At 40.3% G+C, this 18978-nt stretch overlaps 1 protein-coding gene across 1 annotated transcript; it reads left to right on the plus strand.

Annotated features, from left to right (window-relative positions):
• The first annotated feature begins 208 nt into the window (after window positions 1-208).
• Window positions 209-18978, plus strand: inavaa (innate immunity activator a). Its single transcript, XM_055049960.1, has 10 exons — window positions 209-281; window positions 4749-4840; window positions 5305-5438; window positions 5577-5699; window positions 5792-6026; window positions 6104-6151; window positions 6319-6508; window positions 6648-6797; window positions 7042-7678; window positions 18348-18978. Exons 2-10 carry the CDS (start codon window positions 4777-4779, stop codon window positions 18438-18440), a joined length of 1674 nt encoding a protein of 557 aa, XP_054905935.1. The 5' UTR covers window positions 209-281; window positions 4749-4776; the 3' UTR covers window positions 18441-18978.

An 18978-nucleotide genomic window follows, 5' to 3' on the forward strand; every position in this document is an offset into this window, starting at 1 on the left:
AAACTAAAATATACGCACAGATAATCCAAACTACCCGAAATGATGAAATAAAGCCGATCTAAAAATGTAAAAGAGGATGCTATGAGAGTAATAGTCGCTGTTTGATAACTATTATTGGTTTAAACATCAATTCGGATCATTCCCACCCCTTCGTGGGGAGTGGATCTGTCCTGCCTGAGCAGATGTCCCAGGCGCTCCTCACATCCAGCCGGAGAAAAAGTCCTCAAAGCTGCTGCGGCTGCAGAAAGGATGCTGTAGAGGAGAACAACACGAACCACCTGGTAGGACAAAAACAATATATGTATATTTTCTGTCGCTTAAGAGCAAAGCCTAAACGGTACGACCGGAAGAGTCCATGAAAAGTTTGAGGCGTTTAAGTGGCTTAATGGGAAGCAAAGGGAAGGTGGAAGAACTTTTTTTTTTTTTATCTGAGAAATGAAGTTTCGTACGACGAGCCCAGCCACATTGAACTTTTAACAGCATGCAATTTGTCTAAATGAAGGCGAACAGTCGTGATTTACGTTTCACAGCCATTTTTAACTCCATTGCAATAGGCTAGAGGTCAATATAATGTCTCCTCTTGGTACCTTAACTCTGGATCTACACTGGATTCATTTCGTGTATCTATGTTGACTTTCGATTATTTTAAACGCTGAGTTTTGAATGCAGCACTTTTTTTGTGCTATTGAGATTCATATTAAAAACATCGGTTTTAACACTTTTTGGGTCATTTGTTCGGAAAGGCAGAAAACATATAACACAACAGCCTGGGAATACATTTTTACGACATTGCATTATTTAGAAAATGTTTGTGCATTTTGTGGTATCCGCACAAAAACGCAGCGCAAACTATCAAAAGCGTGCAAAAAACGTTAAGAAACAAGTTTGCGCAACTTATTGATGCCCACACGCACACCCTAGTTATTTCTCACTCCGTCCTACTCATCTTGTTTGTATAATCTACGCCCAGTGAAGGATTTTAATTCGCTTAATCCGGTTTGGAACAGTTGAATCAGCTAAAAGCAATAAAAAATAAAACAACGTGTTCAAATTATGCTGTAAATAAATGCGAGCCAGTCACTGTTTGCTGTCGGCTGAATGAAATGTGGATGTTTTCACTCCCCAGGACTCCTGTGGAGCAGCAGGCGGTTCTGTTTGTGCCTGTTTGTCTCCTCAGCAGCAGAATAAACAAGATCTCCTCTATTCCACATGTTAACAGACGGGAAGTGTTGTCCCCCAACACCTTTGTGCTGTTATTATTGCCACTGGAGCGCCCTGCCTCTTTTGTCTTTTTTTGTTGTCATTTTTGTGACTGTGCTGAGCTGTAACTCCATCCGACCGGTGGCCTGAAGTGGCCGCTCTGTCAGAGGCCTCAGAAAGGACGCTGGCCTAGAGGGACAGCCTTCGATCCTTCAGTCTCTGGAGAACAATGACGCCGGTCTCTTATTGGTTCTTGTCATTGGGCTGTGACAGAGGTCTGGAGAGCATATGGCCTTCGGTGACTGGGAGGAGGCCGGCATGGTGCTTAATTATTACTGCTGTTGTCTGCTCACAGGAACACTTTGTGAACTGCTACCTGTCTTCCCGGCCTCCTTTTGTAAAGAGTTCCTTCGATATCTCTGCAAACTTCTGTCTTTCTTGTGCCTCCTTTCGTAATCCAGCAGCTCCTCCCTTTCCTCTGCCGCTCCCCCTTGTCTATGCACTTCTCTCCTCCAGCGGCCCGTGCTTCGCATGGAGCTGATCCCCTTCTTTTTTTTTCTTTTTTTTTTTTTTTTTTTGCTGAATGGATTTTGGCTTTCCGTCAGGCTGAAATAAAAGCGAGCTGTAAAGTCGTTTGGGTTTTCTCGCAAAGTATCAGCATTCAGCAGGAAAATCTTAATTATAGGGTTCCAGCAGGGCCCGGATCTGGTTTCATGCGAGCCTCGCTGCTTCCTCAGTTGAGACCGGTCCCCGTTGGTAATTCCAGGCCCGACCACAGTGGTAATGAGCAGAGTGGTGGTGGCTGCAATCCAGCGGCCCGCAGCTCCGAGGGGCTCATGGGAAAGGGCGGTGTGGGAAGTCTGGGAGACAGAAAGTACGCATCATGATGTCTTGTCCTAAACATCAACTTCCGTGGACGTTATGCCGTCGAGGGCCAGTGAACTGTGAGGATGAGGGTTGCTTTCATCCTTCCACGTGTTTACAGATAGTCATCATTCGCGAAGATGGCACTGTCTCACCAATTAAGATGTTTATGAATCCATCAGTGGAGTCTGGAGGGTGGAGGCACTGCTATCACCAGGATCCCGAGCAGTTTTTTTTATTTGCTCTGATTCCCAGAAACATTTCAACACTCCTACAGCTTCAGGTTCCTACAAACTCTTATGACAAATCAGCATTTTGGCAATAAGATGCAACTCCGACCCCAAACCCATCCACCCACTCAGCCATTCACTCGCTCAGCCCAGACCCTCCAACCACAAACTCTTGTGAAACTCTTCAGACACTTATGAGGTGTAAGCGGGGTAAATCCCACACTACCCCGCCTGTGGCTTAATTCATGTTGACGTCTTCAGCTTTCAGATTGCTGCAACATGGAGCCATGTGTCTGCGAGGGCAACATTCCCCCCAAAATCCCCACGCCAAAAACTCCACACGGCTCTCCTTCCCAACGAGCCGTCAGCCGTCAGCAGATACTGCGGCGGCAGCAGATTTGCGAGGGCCCTGGCCGGCTGATACTGGCCTTTTGTTGCAGAGTTGTTTTACTGACTCAAGCTGCCGAGCATTTGCCTCATTGTGATCGCCGGCTGCGTCAGTTCACATGAGCTGCCGTAATGAATGGGTCAGAGCAGTGGGATGCACAATAATATCCTGTCACAGAGGGTCCTGACTCACACAGGCTAAGAGTCTTCCTCATAGCTACAGGAAAGGGCCCGATATCAATCTCCAAACACAGCAGTTCAGACAGGAGCTGGGGATTAAACGGTGATGTTTCAGCGACAGTCTGCATGACTTTGTGTCAACCCTCCTCCCATCCTGTATTTCTGTCCACTGGAGGGTTTGTTTACTTGATATTAACACAGAGGCTGCTTTGTGCTCCGTATTAATAGGAAAACTAGAGGCATGCTTTAAAACAGGGGCAACCCAAGATTTTCCAAGGCCCTGAGCTCCGGATGATTTGGGGCCATCAGTAAACCACCAAAGATCTTCTAACGTTGTTTTATTGACCATTTACTCCCCTAGATTTATGGTTTAATCGTAAGCCGACACTTAAATTTTCCAAGTCACAAAATTTGTTTTCTCTAATCTTAAAAATAGCCACTTTGCATTCTCTATTTAAATAATAATAATGTTGCAGTGACAAGTTTAGTTTTCTGGTTTACACCTTTGGTTTTCTGCAGCTTTTTCAGACGAGGCGGAGGAGGAGCGTTAAGTCATTGTGTTTACAAACACAGAACACCATCAGTAGTTTGAGGTTTTTTGTGAACATAACATGTCATAATTACACAAGCTTTGAAGCATAATGCTGCCACCATTGTTAAATTCTAATTTTCAATCAAGTTTTAAAGAAGTAATTTTGTAGGATTCCTAAATAGTTTTAAGAAATGTCAGAAATCTTTGTAGCAAATTTGTCCTTGACAGATTTTCAAGCCCACTTCTGGCGTGGAAGATTGACCCCAGCAAATTATCCTAAAATTTTACTTATTTTTGGGGCTGAAGCTACTTTGAAACATGACTATGCTTAGCTTTATCAACTCATTTGAATAGTTTAACTCAGCGGGTCCAAAATTTGTCTTCCGCCCCCACTTGGGGTTATGATCCAAAAAGTGTGGAGCTTTCAGAGGTTAATTTTGCGAGTAATACATTGAGATGAAAGTGATATATTGGCTGCCATTACTGAACTAACTCTGTGGAAAATGAGGGTTACAATCTCCTCCCCGGAGACTTTTGAGGATGAAAAGGTTTGGGAACTACAGGTTTAAAAGAAATAAAAGTAAGAAGAACACGAAGAGTCCGTCTTCAGTCTGATCCCTTCACATCCTCCTGTAATTGTTTCAGCTCTACAGAAAAACATCTTGTTGTTCTTCCTGCTTTCCTCTTGTTGTTGCGTCTTCTTGCCGATTCCCCGTCACATGCTCTCTGAGGAGCAGCGATGCAGCCGAGCAGGACGTGAACAGCAGCTCTGCAGAGTGTTTAGGTGAAAAGGAGAAGCTTCGCGCCGTGCACGGATCCTGTGATGAGATGCTGCGTGTTTGAGGACATTCTTCCACTTCAAAGCCCCCCAGAGGATTCTGGGGACACTGGTTGAATGGAAACCGAGGGAGGGGTGCAGTGAGGGAGAACAGGTGCAGAAAGGCAGGGAGTGGGGGGGGGGGGTTCGGGGGTCACTCCCGCTGCCATCTGCTTTCTGTTTTGGTTCTGAGGTTCTTTAAACGCCCCGTGATGCGACTCGCGCTGACACGCTCCCCTGGCCAGTCGCCCCGTGCCCCGTAACCATGGCGCCACGATTCAGATTGACCCCTGCACATGTGCCGAGTCAGCCACGGGGGTCTGCATCTTTTGTGACCGGCCATGGGAGAGAAAACGAAGAGGAGGGGGAGGTGGGAGACAAGGGTGTAAAAAGAACACCCGCCAGTCATTCACTTTTGTTAAGTAAAGCAGCAGAGGGAGGAGAATTGAAGCCATGTGGCATGAAAACACAGGAACCTTCTCTTAAGTGAGCTGTCTTATTTTTCTCTTCATTCATTTCGCTTTGCTTGACTCAACAGGTGATCAACCTGAGAACTGATAGTCAAGATGACAGCCATGGAGAGCAAAGAAGAGATCAGCGACACGGACAGTGGGATTATCTTGCACTCTGGTAAAGACAACACTGAACAGGAATCCAACATCAGCACAGTTCACACTTCATAGTTCACACGATTAAGTCAGTATAAAGTCAATACTGACCTTTTCATATCGTGTCAAATGACAACTACAATAGTCATATTTTATAATCCAAGTTAAGGTAGCATAGAAATGTAGAGTAGAAAGAGAATGATGCATGGTTTTTAACATCTTTATTACAAACTAGTGTGAACAGAATGGCCATCTGTCTGTCTGTTTGGGATAAGCATTCTTTACTCAAATATCTAATTAAAATCTAGTACAACTAGTTAGTAAAAACATTTAATCTCAGTTAAAAAGAAAAAAAAACAGCTGTTTTGTGAATGCCTCTAGCTTTCTAGAGAATATTATCGGACAAACAGAATTATGAAAACACCTCCTGTAAATCGGTTTACCGGTGCCCTGCTAGTCAAGATGTCGTGTTTGTATTTGCTGCAGGCCCAGACAGCCCCACCTCTCCACTGAAGGACCCGACCACTCACACCAGAGCCCTGAAACTGAAGCATCAATCTCTGGAAGAGCGTCTGGAGCTCTGCCTGCTGGAGCTTCGAAAACTCTGCATCAGGGAGGCGGTAAGTGACCCCCTGGAAATTCAGGAGATAGTTCAATGTTTTAGCTGGTATTCTCTCTGAACAGACACACAATATTTAACTTCTTATCGTGAGACTTATTCTTGTCCCGTCGTTCGACGTTTTCTTTTCTCTCCACAGGAACTGACTGGCTCAATCCCCTCAGACTTTCCTCTGCTGCCCGATGAGAAGCCGCCTCGGGTTAGGAGGAGGATCGGAGCGTCTTTCAAACTGGACGAAGGTCTGATCCTTCAGGACCAGCAGGTACCAAACGCCACCTCGTTGGTTCTCGCTGTAGATGACAAAAAGAATAAGCAGGGGGGTGAAATAAGTTTCCGTGTTTCGCTTTGTCCCAGGATCCAGAGTTACAAGCTCTGGAAACTGACTTGGCAGTCCAGCGGCAGATTTACGAGGCGGCCCGAAAACTCTCCCTCGAAGAGAACCTCAGCAAACCACAGAAGAAGAGCCGGCTCCAGCAGTGCAGAAGGGAAGAGAAGAAAGTGAAGGATCTGCAGGAGGCCGTTTTCCAGCACAGGATCAAGAGTGAGTGCAATTCACCGTGCATCTCCATCTCTAGCAGCCCGAGTAAAGGTGAGTGACGCCGCTGCCCCCCGGAGGACAAGCCGCACAATGCAGGGAGTGTGACGAAGATGTCCTCTTCTCTGCAGATACGTCTGATGACAGCTCCCTTTCTGATGTGGTGGCTCTGGATGATGGTGAGTCTTACACATCTGTTACCGAGGTAAAACCACACTGTAAAACAGACTCTGAAATAAACAGAATAGGTGATGTTTAATTTTTTTTTTTTTTCTTGATAAATTTTCTTGTTTGACTCTGTAAGCAAAAATCTTTTTCCGTGTCATTTTTTTGCTGTTCTCTCCAGATGTAGAATCGTCTTGCCCACTCTCACCCCCAGTGTTGGACACCTCAGACTCAGACCCCCTGCAGTCGCCTCATCAGTCTCCAGAGCATGAACGCTCTCCAATCCAGAACTCCCCGTGGAAAGAAACCAGTCTGGATCAGCCTTACCAGAGATCAACTAAACCTCAACCAGCTAGCAGAAGCAGGTCCAGGTATGAGAGGTTTGAGACAAATTGAGACATACTGACTCAATGTTTTCAGGGCTTTTAAAGTTAGTGCTTTATACTGTGAACACTCCGACATGTTTGTGATTTTTAACAGAATCCATTGTCCCTGCTTTATTGAGTGCAGTAGTCCAGCAGCAGCTCCGGTGTCTGCAGAGAGCTGCAGGATTCCTCTGACTCAGTTTGTCAGGAACTCTGCTTTACGAAACAACCACTCCACCAGCGCCCCCTCCACTCCAGAGCTGCTCGTACGCCGACAGTACTCTCAGTCTTTCAGGTGAACAAACCATTCATGTCCAAAGTAACATTCACAGAGCCTAACAACACATGACAAGTCAGAATTAAATTGATAATGAAGTCTGAGATGTTCGTCAAATAGGAAGCCAGCTGGTTTCAGGAACATGCTCAGACTAAAAAACTAACTGAATTTAAAAAAAAGATACGCAAAAAAATGTTTAATTGTCATAAACTGGCTTGCCATATTTACTTTTATGGTTAATGATTGTCTTATGTCTCCACAGACTTCCCAAAAAGAAGCTGACCATCGACATAGAGCGGCTCGGCTCAGAGAGCTGCCGCGGCCGGGTCCACCCGCCTCTGCAGCGGTGCGGCCCAGAAACCGTGGTGCACTCTCCAGAGTTCTCCCCTCCGCGGCCGCATCAGTGCAGCTCAGAGGACAGCAGCTCAGAGCATTCCTCCTCCTCCTTCTCCGTCTGCTCTCCTGGAAGGGACAGACCCACCGATATTCCCAAGCTCTGCCCTCCGCCTTACGGATTCCACTTCGGGGCACAGACGAAGGAGTTGTCCTGTTTCCGCGGACAGGTCAGACCCACACCAGGAAACGGGCCTCTGTCGCCTCGAGACACGGACACCAGTAAGGGCCTCCTGACTGCAACTCCAGAGGTTCACAATCTGCAAAGAGGAACTCTGTGCCAGAGAAGCATCCTGAAGCCCCCGCCGCCGTACACCAGGCTGGTCCGAACTCCTTCGCTGAAAGACTACCCGAACCACACCGTCAGGCTGCTGCCCCGCGAGATCGTGTCAGAGGAGCTGAAATCCTGGCACCAGAGGAATCAGCTGCAGAAGTTCTGGCCGAGCTGTGGAGAACATCAGAGCATGATGAGCCCGACCTCTCCTCACCTGCCCCCCTTTGAACAGGTCGGTACTGAACGAACACTGGTACCATTAACATTTCTGTAGCCATCCATTGCACCTGCAGAGTTAATAATGTCATTTTTGTTATTATAAGGACATTGGTACATGCCCACACTAAATTGAATTAATTTACAGTTTTGCATGAAAACCACAAGCCATTTATGGCATAGATTTATGGTACATTTCTGGGTCTATAAAGACTCAAAAACTATAAAATTTTAATTGGATTTTTAATTACTGAAGTGTTATTTAAAAAATAAGGCACCTTTAATACCTATAAAAGAAATTTGACTAAGTAATTTAACGTCTTGAAATCGGTCTGTCTCTTAAAGAAGCTCCTACCTTTTCTGTAACTCCACCTTCAGCGCGTCGTCACAACTCTGATTTGCATTATGCAATATACAACTAATCTTAGAAGAGTGGGACTGAGAAGTAGTGTTCTGTATGATAAACTCATATAAAGTTTATCGTCATACAGAAATCTGTATGATGAACTCATGTAGAGTTCATTGTCATATAGAACTCTGTATGATGAACTCACGTAGAGTTTATCATCATACAGAACTCTGTATGATGAACTCATGTAGAGTACATTGTCATATAGAACTCTGTATGATGAACTCATGCAGAGTTCATCATCATACAGAACTCTGTATGATGAACTAACTCATATAGAGTTCATTGTCATACAGAATTCTGTATGATGAACTAACTCATGTAGAGTTCATCGTCATACAGAATTCTGTATGATGAACTCATGTAGAGTTCATCGTCATACAGAACTCTGTATGATGAAGTAACGCAGAAAGAGTTCATCGTCATACCAAATTCTGTGTGATGAACTAACTCATATAGAGTTCATCGTCACAGAACTCTGTATGATGAACTCATGTAGAGTTCATTGTCATACAGAATTCTGTATGATGAACTAACTCATGTAGAGTTCATCGTCATACAGAACTCTGTATGATGAACTAACTCATATAGAGTTCATCGTCACAGAACTCTGTATGATGAACTAACTCATGTAGAGTTCAACGTCATACAGAACTCTGTATGATGAACTCATGTAGAGTTCATCGTCATACATAACTCTGTATGATGAACTCATGTAGAGTTCATTGTCATACAGAACTCTGTATAATGAACTCATGTAGAGTTCATCGTCATACAGAATTCTGTATGATAAACTAACTCATGTAGAGTTCATCGTCATACATAACTCTGTATGATGAACTCATGTAGAGTTCATCGTCATACAGAACTCTGTATGATGAACTCACGTAGAGTTCATCATCATACAGAACTCTGTATAATGAACTCATGTAGAGTTCATCGTCATACAGAATTCTGTATGATGAACTAACTCATGTAGAGTTCATCGTCATACATAACTCTGTATGATGAACTCATGTAGAGTTCATCGTCATACAGAACTCTGTATGATGAACTCATGTAGAGTTCATCGTCATACAGAACTCTGTATAATGAACTCATGTAGACTTCATCGTCATACAGAATTCTGTATGATGAACTCATGTAGAGTTCATCGTCATACAGAACTCTTTATGATGAAGTAACGCAGAAAGAGTTCATTGTCATACAGAATTCTGTATGATGAACTAACTCATGTAGAGTTCATCGTCATACAGAACTCTGTATGATGGACTAACTCATATAGAGTTCATCATCACAGAACTCTGTATGATGAACTAACTCATATAGAGTTCATCATCACAGAACTCTGTATGATGAACTAACTCATGTAGAGTTCAACGTCATACAGAACTCTGTATGATGAACTCATGTAGAGTTCATTGTCATACAGAACTCTATGATGAACTCATGCAGAGTTCATCATCATACAGAACTCTGTATGATGAACTAAATCATATAGAGTTCATTGTCATACAGAATTCTGTATGATGAACTAACTCATGTAGAGTTCATCATCATACAGTACTCTGTATGATGAACTCATGTAGAGTTCATCGTCATACAGTACTCTGTATGATGAACTCATGTAGAGTTCATCGTCATACAATACTCTGTATGATGAACTCATGTAGAGTACATCGTCATACAGAACTCTGTATGATGAACTCACGTAGTTGATCATCATACAGAACTCTGTATTATGAACTCATGTAGAGTTCATCGTCATACATAACTCTGTATGATGAACTCATGTAGAGTTTATCGTCATACAGAACTCTGTATGATGAACTCACGTAGAGTTCATCATCATACAGAACTCTGTATAATGAACTCATGTAGAGTTCATCGTCATACAGAATTCTGTATGATGAACTCATGTAGAGTTCATCGTCATACAGAACTCTGTATGATGAACTCATGTAGAGTTCATCATCATACAGAACTCTTTATGATGAAGTAACGCAGAAAGAGTTCATCGTCATACCAAATTCTGTGTGATGAACTAACTCATATAGAGTTCATCGTCACAGAACTCTGTATGATGAACTCATGTAGAGTTCATTGTCATACAGAATTCTGGATGATGAACTAACTCATATAGAGTTCATCGTCATACAGAACTCTGTATGATGGACTAACTCATATAGTGTTCATCATCACAGAACTCTGTATGATGAACTAACTCATATAGAGTTCATCATCACAGAACTCTGTATGATGAACTAACTCATGTAGAGTTCATCGTCATACAGAACTCTGTATGATGAACTCATGTAGAGTTCATTGTCATACAGAACTCTATGATGAACTCATTCAGAGTTCATCATCATACAGAACTCTGTATGATGAACTAAATCATATAGAGTTCATTGTCATACAGAATTCTGTATGATGAACTAACTCATGTAGAGTTCATCATCATACAGAACTCTGTATGATGAACTCATGTAGAGTTCATCGTCATACAATACTCTGTATGATGAACTCATGTAGTTGATCATCATACAGAACTCTGTATAATGAACTCATGTAGAGATCATCGTCATACATACTCTGTATGATGAACTCATGTAGAGTATATAGAACTCTGTATGATGAACTCACGTAGAGTTATCATCATAATCTGTGAATCTCAATAATCAGTTGTTCATGTCTCAGAATTCTGTATGATGAAATAACTCATGTAGAGTTCATAACTCATGTAGAACTCATGTAGAGTTCATCGTTATACAGAACTCTGTATGATGATCTCACGTAGAGTTTATCATCATACAGAACTCTGTATGATGAACTCATGCAGAGTTCATCATCATACAGAACTCTTTATGATGAAGTAACGCAGAAAGAGTTCATCGTCATACCAAATTCTGTGTGATGAACTAACTCATATAGAGTTCATCGTCAGAGAACTCTGTATGATGAACTCATGTAGAGTTCATTGTCATACAGAACTCTATGATGAACTCATGCAGAGTTCATCATCATACAGATCTCTGTATGATGAACTAACTCATATAGAGTTCATTGTCATACAGAATTTTGTTTGATGAACTCATGTAGCGTTCATCGTCATACAGTACTCTGTATGATGAACTCATGTAGCGTTCATCGTCATACAATACTCTGTATGATGAACTCATCTAGAGTTCATCGTCATACAGAACTCTGTATGATGAACTCACGTAGTTCATCATCATACAGAACTCTGTATAATGAACTCATGTAGAGTTCATCGTCATACAGAACTCTGTATGATGAACTCACGTAGTTCATCATCATACAGAACTCTGTATAATGAACTCATGTAGAGTTCATCGTCATACAGAATTCTGTATGATAAACTAACTCATGTAGAGTTCATCGTCATACAGAATTCTGTATGATGAACTCATGTAGAGTTCATCGTCATACAGAACTCTGTATGGTGAACTCATGTAGAGTTCATCATACAGAACTCTGTATAATGAACTCATGTAGAGTTCATCGTCATACAGAATTCTGTATGATGAACTAACTCATGTAGAGTTCATCGTCATACAGAACTCTTTATGATGAAGTAACGCAGAAAGAGTTCATCGTCATACCAAATTCTGTGTGATGAACTAACTCATATAGAGTTCATCGTCACAGAACTCTGTATGATGAACTCATGTAGAGTTCATTGTCATACAGAATTCTGTATGATGAACTAACACATGTAGAGTTCATCGTCATACAGAACTCTGTATGATGGACTAACTCATATAGAGTTCATCATCACAGAACTCTGTATGATGAACTAACTCATATAGAGTTCATCATCTCAGAACTCTGTATGATGAAATAACTCATGTAGAGTTCAACGTCATACAGAACTCTGTATGATGAACTCATGTAGAGTTCATTGTCATACAGAACTCTATGATGAACTCATGCAGAGTTCATCATCATACAGAACTCTGTATGATGAACTAAATCATATAGAGTTCATTGTCATACAGAATTCTGTATGATGAACTAACTCATGTAGAGTTCATCATCATACAGTACTCTGTATGATGAACTCACGTAGAGTTCATCGTCATACAATACTCTGTATGATGAACTCATGTAGAGTTCATCGTCATACAGAACTCTGTATGATGAACTCACGTAGTTGATCATCATACAGAACTCTGTATAATGAACTCATGTAGAGTTCATCGTCATACATAACTCTGTATGATGAACTCATGTAGAGTTTATCGTCATACAGAACTCTGTATGATGAACTCACGTAGAGTTCATCATCATACAGAACTCTGTATAATGAACTCATGTAGAGTTCATCGTCATACAGAATTCTGTATGATGAACTCATGTAGAGTTCATCGTCATACAGAACTCTGTATGATGAACTCATGCAGAGTTCATCATCATACAGAACTCTTTATGATGAAGTAACGCAGAAAGAGTTCATCGTCATACCAAATTCTGTGTGATGAACTAACTCATATAGAGTTCATCGTCACAGAACTCTGTATGATGAACTCATGTAGAGTTCATTGTCATACAGAATTCTGTATGATGAACTAACTCATATAGAGTTCATAGTCATACAGAACTCTGTATGATGGACTAACTCATATAGTGTTCATCATCACAGAACTCTGTATGATGAACTAACTCATATAGAGTTCATCATCACAGAACTCTGTATGATGAACTAACTCATGTAGAGTTCATCGTCATACAGAACTCTGTATGATGAACTCATGTAGAGTTCATTGTCATACAGAACTCTATGATGAACTCATGCAGAGTTCATCATCATACAGAACTCTGTATGATGAACTAAATCATATAGAGTTCATTGTAATACAGAATTCTGTATGATGAATTAACTCATGTAGAGTTCATCATCATACAGTACTCTGTATGATGAACTCATGTAGAGTTCATCGTCATACAATACTCTGTATGATGAACTCATGTAGTTGATCATCATACAGAACTCTGTATAATGAACTCATGTAGAGTTCATCGTCATACATAACTCTGTATGATGAACTCATGTAGAGTTTATCGTCATACAGAACTCTGTATGATGAACTCACGTAGAGTTCATCATCATACAGAACTCTGTATAATGAACTCATGTAGAGTTCGTCATACAGAATTCTGTATGATGTAATAACTCATGTAGAGTTCATAACTCATGTAGAACTCATGTAGAGTTCATTGTCATATAGAACTCTGTATGATGAACTCACGTAGAGTTTATCATCATACAGAACTCTGTATGATGAACTCATGCAGAGTTCATCATCATACAGAACTCTTTATGATGAAGTAACGCAGAAAGAGTTCATCGTCATACCAAATTCTGTGTGATGAACTAACTCATATAGAGTTCATCGTCAGAGAACTCTGTATGATGAACTCATGTAGAGTTCATTGTCATACAGAACTCTATGATGAACTCATGCAGAGTTCATCATCATACAGATCTCTGTATGATGAACTAAATCATATAGAGTTCATTGTCATACAGAATTCTGTATGATGAACTAACTCATGTAGAGTTCATCATCATACAGTACTCTGTATGATGAACTCACGTAGAGTTCATCGTCATACAGAAATCTGTATGATGAACTCACGTAGTTGATCATCATACAGAACTCTGTATAATGAACTCATGTAGAGTTCATCGTCATACAGAACTCTGTATGATGAACTCAGGTAGTTCATCATCATACAGAACTCTGTATAATGAACTCATGTAGAGTTCATCATCATACAGAATTCTGTATGATAAACTAACTCATGTAGAGTTTATCGTCATACATAACTCTGTATGATGAACTCATGTAGAGTTCATCGTCATACAGAACTCTGTGTGATGAACTCACGTAGAGTTCATCATCATACAGAACTCTGTATAATGAACTCATGTAGAGTTCATCGTCATACAGAATTCTGTATGATGAACTAACTCATGTAGAGTTCATCGTCATACAGAATTCTGTATGATGAACTAACTCATGTAGAGTTCATCGTCATACAGAACTCTGTATGATGAACTCATGTAGAACTCATCATCATACAGAACTCTGTATGATGAACTCACGTAGAGTTCATCATCATACAGAACTCTGTATAATGAACTCATGTAGAGTTCATCGTCATACAGAATTCTGTATGATGAACTAACTCATGTAGAGTTCATCGTCATACAGAACTCTGTATGATGAACTCATGTAGAGTTCGTCATATAGAACTCTGTATGATGAACTCATGCAGAGTTCATCATCATACAGAACTCTTTATGATGAAGTAACGCAGAAGGAGTTCATTGTCATACTAAATTCTGTGTGATGAACTAACTCATATAGAGTTCATCGTCACAGAACTCTGTATGATGAACTCATGCAGAGTTCATTGTCATACAGAATTCTGTATGATGAACTAACTCATGTAGAGTTCATCGTCATACAGAACTCTGTATGATGGACTAACTCATATAGAGTTCATCATCATAGAACTCTGTATGATTAACTAACTCATGTAGAGTTCAACGTCATACAGAACTCTGTATGATGAACTCATGTAGAGTTCATTGTCATACAGAACTCTACGATGAACTCATGCAGAGTTCATCATCATACAGAACTCTGTATGATGAACTAAATCATATAGAGTTCATTGTCATACAGAATTCTGTATGATGAACTAACTCATGTAGAGTTCATCATCATACAGTACTCTGTATGATGAACTCACGTAGAGTTCATCGTCATACAATACTCTGTATGATGAACTCATGTAGAGTTCATCGTCATACAGAACTCTGTATGATGAACTCACGTAGTTGATCATCATACAGAACTCTGTATAATGAACTCATGTAGAGTTCATCGTCATACAGAATTCTGTATGATGAAATAACTCATGTAGAGTTCATAACTCATGTAGAACTCATGTAGAGTTCATCGTCATACAGAATTCTGTATGATGAACTAACTCATGTAGAGTTCATCGTCATACAGAACTCTGTATGATGAACTCATGTAGAGTTCGTCATATAGAACTCTGTATGATGAACTCATGCAGAGTTCATCATCATACAGAACTCTTTATGATGAAGTAACGCAGAAAGAGTTCATTGTCATACTAAATTCTGTGTGATGAACTAACTCATATAGAGTTCATCGTCACAGAACTCTGTATGATGAACTCATGCAGAGTTCATTGTCATACAGAATTCTGTATGATGAACTAACTCATGTAGAGTTCATCGTCATACAGAACTCTGTATGATGAACTAACTCATATAGAGTTCATCATCACAGAACTCTGTATGATTAACTAACTCATGTAGAGTTCAACGTCATACAGAACTCTGTATGATGAACTCATGTAGAGTTCATTGTCATACAGAACTCTATGATGAACTCATGCAGAGTTCATCATCATACAGAACTCTGTATGATGAACTAAATCATATAGAGTTCATTGTCATACAGAATTCTGTATGATGAACTAACTCATGTAGAGTTCATCATCATACAGTACTCTGTATGATGAACTCACGTAGAGTTCATCGTCATACAATACTCTGTATGATGAACTCATGTAGAGTTCATCGTCATACAGAACTCTGTATGATGAACTCACGTAGTTGATCATCATACAGAACTCTGTATAATGAACTCATGTAGAGTTCATCGTCATACAGAATTCTGTATGATGAAATAACTCATGTAGAGTTCATAACTCATGTAGAACTCATGTAGAGTTCATCGTCATACAGAATTCTGTATGATGAACTAACTCATGTAGAGTTCATCGTCATACAGAACTCTGTATGATGAACTCATGTAGAGTTCATCGTTATACAGAACTCAGTATGATGAACTCACGTAGAGTTCATCATCATACAGAACTCTGTATAATGAACTCATGTAGAGTTCATCGTCATACAGAATTCTGTATGATGAACTAACTCATGTAGAGTTCATCGTCATACAGAACTCTGTATGATGAACTCATGTAGAGTTCGTCATATAGAACTCTGTATGATGAACTCATGCAGAGTTCATCATCATACAGAACTCTTTATGATGAAGTAACGCAGAAAGAGTTCATTGTCATACTAAATTCTGTGTGATGAACTAACTCATATAGAGTTCATCGTCACAGAACTCTGTATGATGAACTCATGCAGAGTTCATTGTCATACAGAATTCTGTATGATGAACTAACTCATGTAGAGTTCATCGTCATACAGAACTCTGTATGATTAACTAACTCATATAGAGTTCATCATCACAGAACTCTGTATGATGAACTAACTCATGTAGAGTTCATCGTCATACAGAACTCTGTATGATGAACTCATGTAGAGTTCATTGTCATACAGAACTCTATGATGAACTCATGCAGAGTCCATCGTCATACAGAACTCTGTATGATGAACTCACGTAGTTGATCATCATACAGAACTCTGTATAATGAACTCATGTAGAGTTCATCGTCATACATAACTCTGTATGATGAACTCATGTAGAGTTCATCATCATACAGAACTCTGTATAATGAACTCATGTAGAGTTCATCGTCATACATAACTCTGTATGATGAACTCATGTAGAGTTCATCGTCATACAGAACTCTGTATGATGAACTCATGTAGAGTTCATCATCATACAGAACTCTGTATGATGAACTCATGTAGAGTTCATCGTCATACATAACTCTGTATGATGAACTCATGTAGAGTTCATCGTTATACAGAACTCAGTATGATGAACTCACGTAGAGTTCATCATCATACAGAACTCTGTATGATGAACTCATGTAGAGTTCATCGTTATACAGAACTCAGTATGATGAACTCATGTAGAGTTCATTGTCATACAGAATTCTGTATGATGAACTCATGTAGAGTTCATCGTCATACAGAACTCTGTATGATGAACTCACGTAGAGTTCATTGTCATACAGAACTCTATGATGAACTACCTCATATAGAGTTCATTGTCATACAGAATTCTGTATTTTGAACTAACTCATGTAGAGTTCATTGTCATACAGTACTCCCTACGATGAACTCATGTAGAGTTCATCGTCATACAATACTCTGTATGATGAACTCACGTAGAGTTTATCATCATACAGAACTCTGTATGATGAACTCATGCAGAGTTCATCATCATACAGAACTCTGTATGATGAACTCATGTAGAGTTCATCGTCATACAGAACTCTGTATGATGAACTCATGTAGAGTTCATCGTCATACAGAACTCTGTATGATGAACTCATGTAGAGTTCATCGTCATACAGAACTCTGTATGATGAACTCATGTAGAGTTCATCATACAGAGTTCTGTATGATGAACTCATGTAGAGTTCATCGTCATACAGAACTCTGTATGATGAACTCATGTAGAGTTCATCGTCATACAGAACTCTGTATGATGAACTCCTGTAGAGTTCATCGTCACACAGAACTGTATGATGAACTCATCTAGAGTTCATCGTCATACAGAACTGTGTATGATGAACTCATGTAGAGTTCATCGTCATACATAACTCTGTATGATGAACTCATACTCTACATGAGTTCATCATACAGAACTCTGTATGATGAACTCATGTAGAGTTCATCATCATACAGAACTCTGTATGATGAACTCATGTAGAGTTCATCATCATACAGAACTCTTTATGATGAACTCACCGCAGTTTCCCCAGGTGTTTGCTAATTGTTGCTGCTGCTAGTCTAGTGGAGCAGGGTGGTGAAGGTGGGAGGGAGGGGTTCCCTGTCCCGGCTGAAGAAAAACATCCCCACAGCATAACTCTGCCACTACCATGTTTCACTTTCTGCTACAACATTGTTTAGCATTTTCGCCAAGTAGTTAAATCTTGGTCCAGAAGACCTTTTCCTACACTGTCTTTTTGGCCTGTAGTAAACTGAGCAGTTTGTTGCTCTTCCAGAAATGTCACTCATATAATGCTGACACATTCTCCCACCTGAGTGCAATGTATCGTTATCCATCTACTTGGATATATCCATCACACAACATCCTCTCAATCTACATAGATGATGTGGTAGTTTTTTGGGGGGTTTTTAGATGATGCGGTAGTAACATAAGAAAATCACAAAAGCGCGGCGTATAAACATCTGTATCATGTCGTCACATGCTAAACGAAACAACGTATAGCATCTGCTGAGTGTGTGTCACTGATGTGATGGCCTCTTCCTCAGGGTTCGGGTAACCTGGTCCTCCAGAGAGCCGCAGACGGGACTCCAGTCCAGTGGTTTGTGGCCGAGGACGCTGAAATCGTGAGCCAGGTGTAACCTGCATCTGTTCCCGTTTATTTATCTCTGTATTTATTGAGACTTTAGACTCTCTGTGAGATTGTAAAGAAGGCCGACCTGTTGGTACCAGTATGGTAATTATTTATAATTTAACGTAAGGTGGAACGCCGGCTTTATTTATTTTAGGTTGTCTCTTATTAGACTGTAGCTAAAGCAAGGCTCATGCAATCTTAAAGACTTGTTAAATGGACCATAGACTTTTTTGCTGTTGTGGCTGGCACACATTTTTTTTTACACAAACGTCACCTCTTTTAGACATCATATAGGTTTTCACTTTTATATAAATTTTGACTATATTTATTTTAAAAGTTTTTCCCTTACAAAATGGATTTATAACAATTTTGAAACCATATTGGACCTACCTAAATTTTTCTTTTGTATCTTTATGACTTGCCGACACCTTTTAGAGTGGTTTGATGAAAGTTTTAACTGCAGTATGCCATGCTCTTACTAACCGCATGATTGTGTGAGCGTTGAGAAATTATTTTTTTGTATATTTATAATAAAGCATTTAAAA

This window comes from Poeciliopsis prolifica, unplaced genomic scaffold, assembly GCF_027474105.1.
Source record: "Poeciliopsis prolifica strain line A6 unplaced genomic scaffold, Auburn_PproV2 SCAFFOLD029, whole genome shotgun sequence".
Classification (NCBI taxonomy): Eukaryota; Metazoa; Chordata; class Actinopteri; order Cyprinodontiformes; family Poeciliidae; genus Poeciliopsis; species Poeciliopsis prolifica.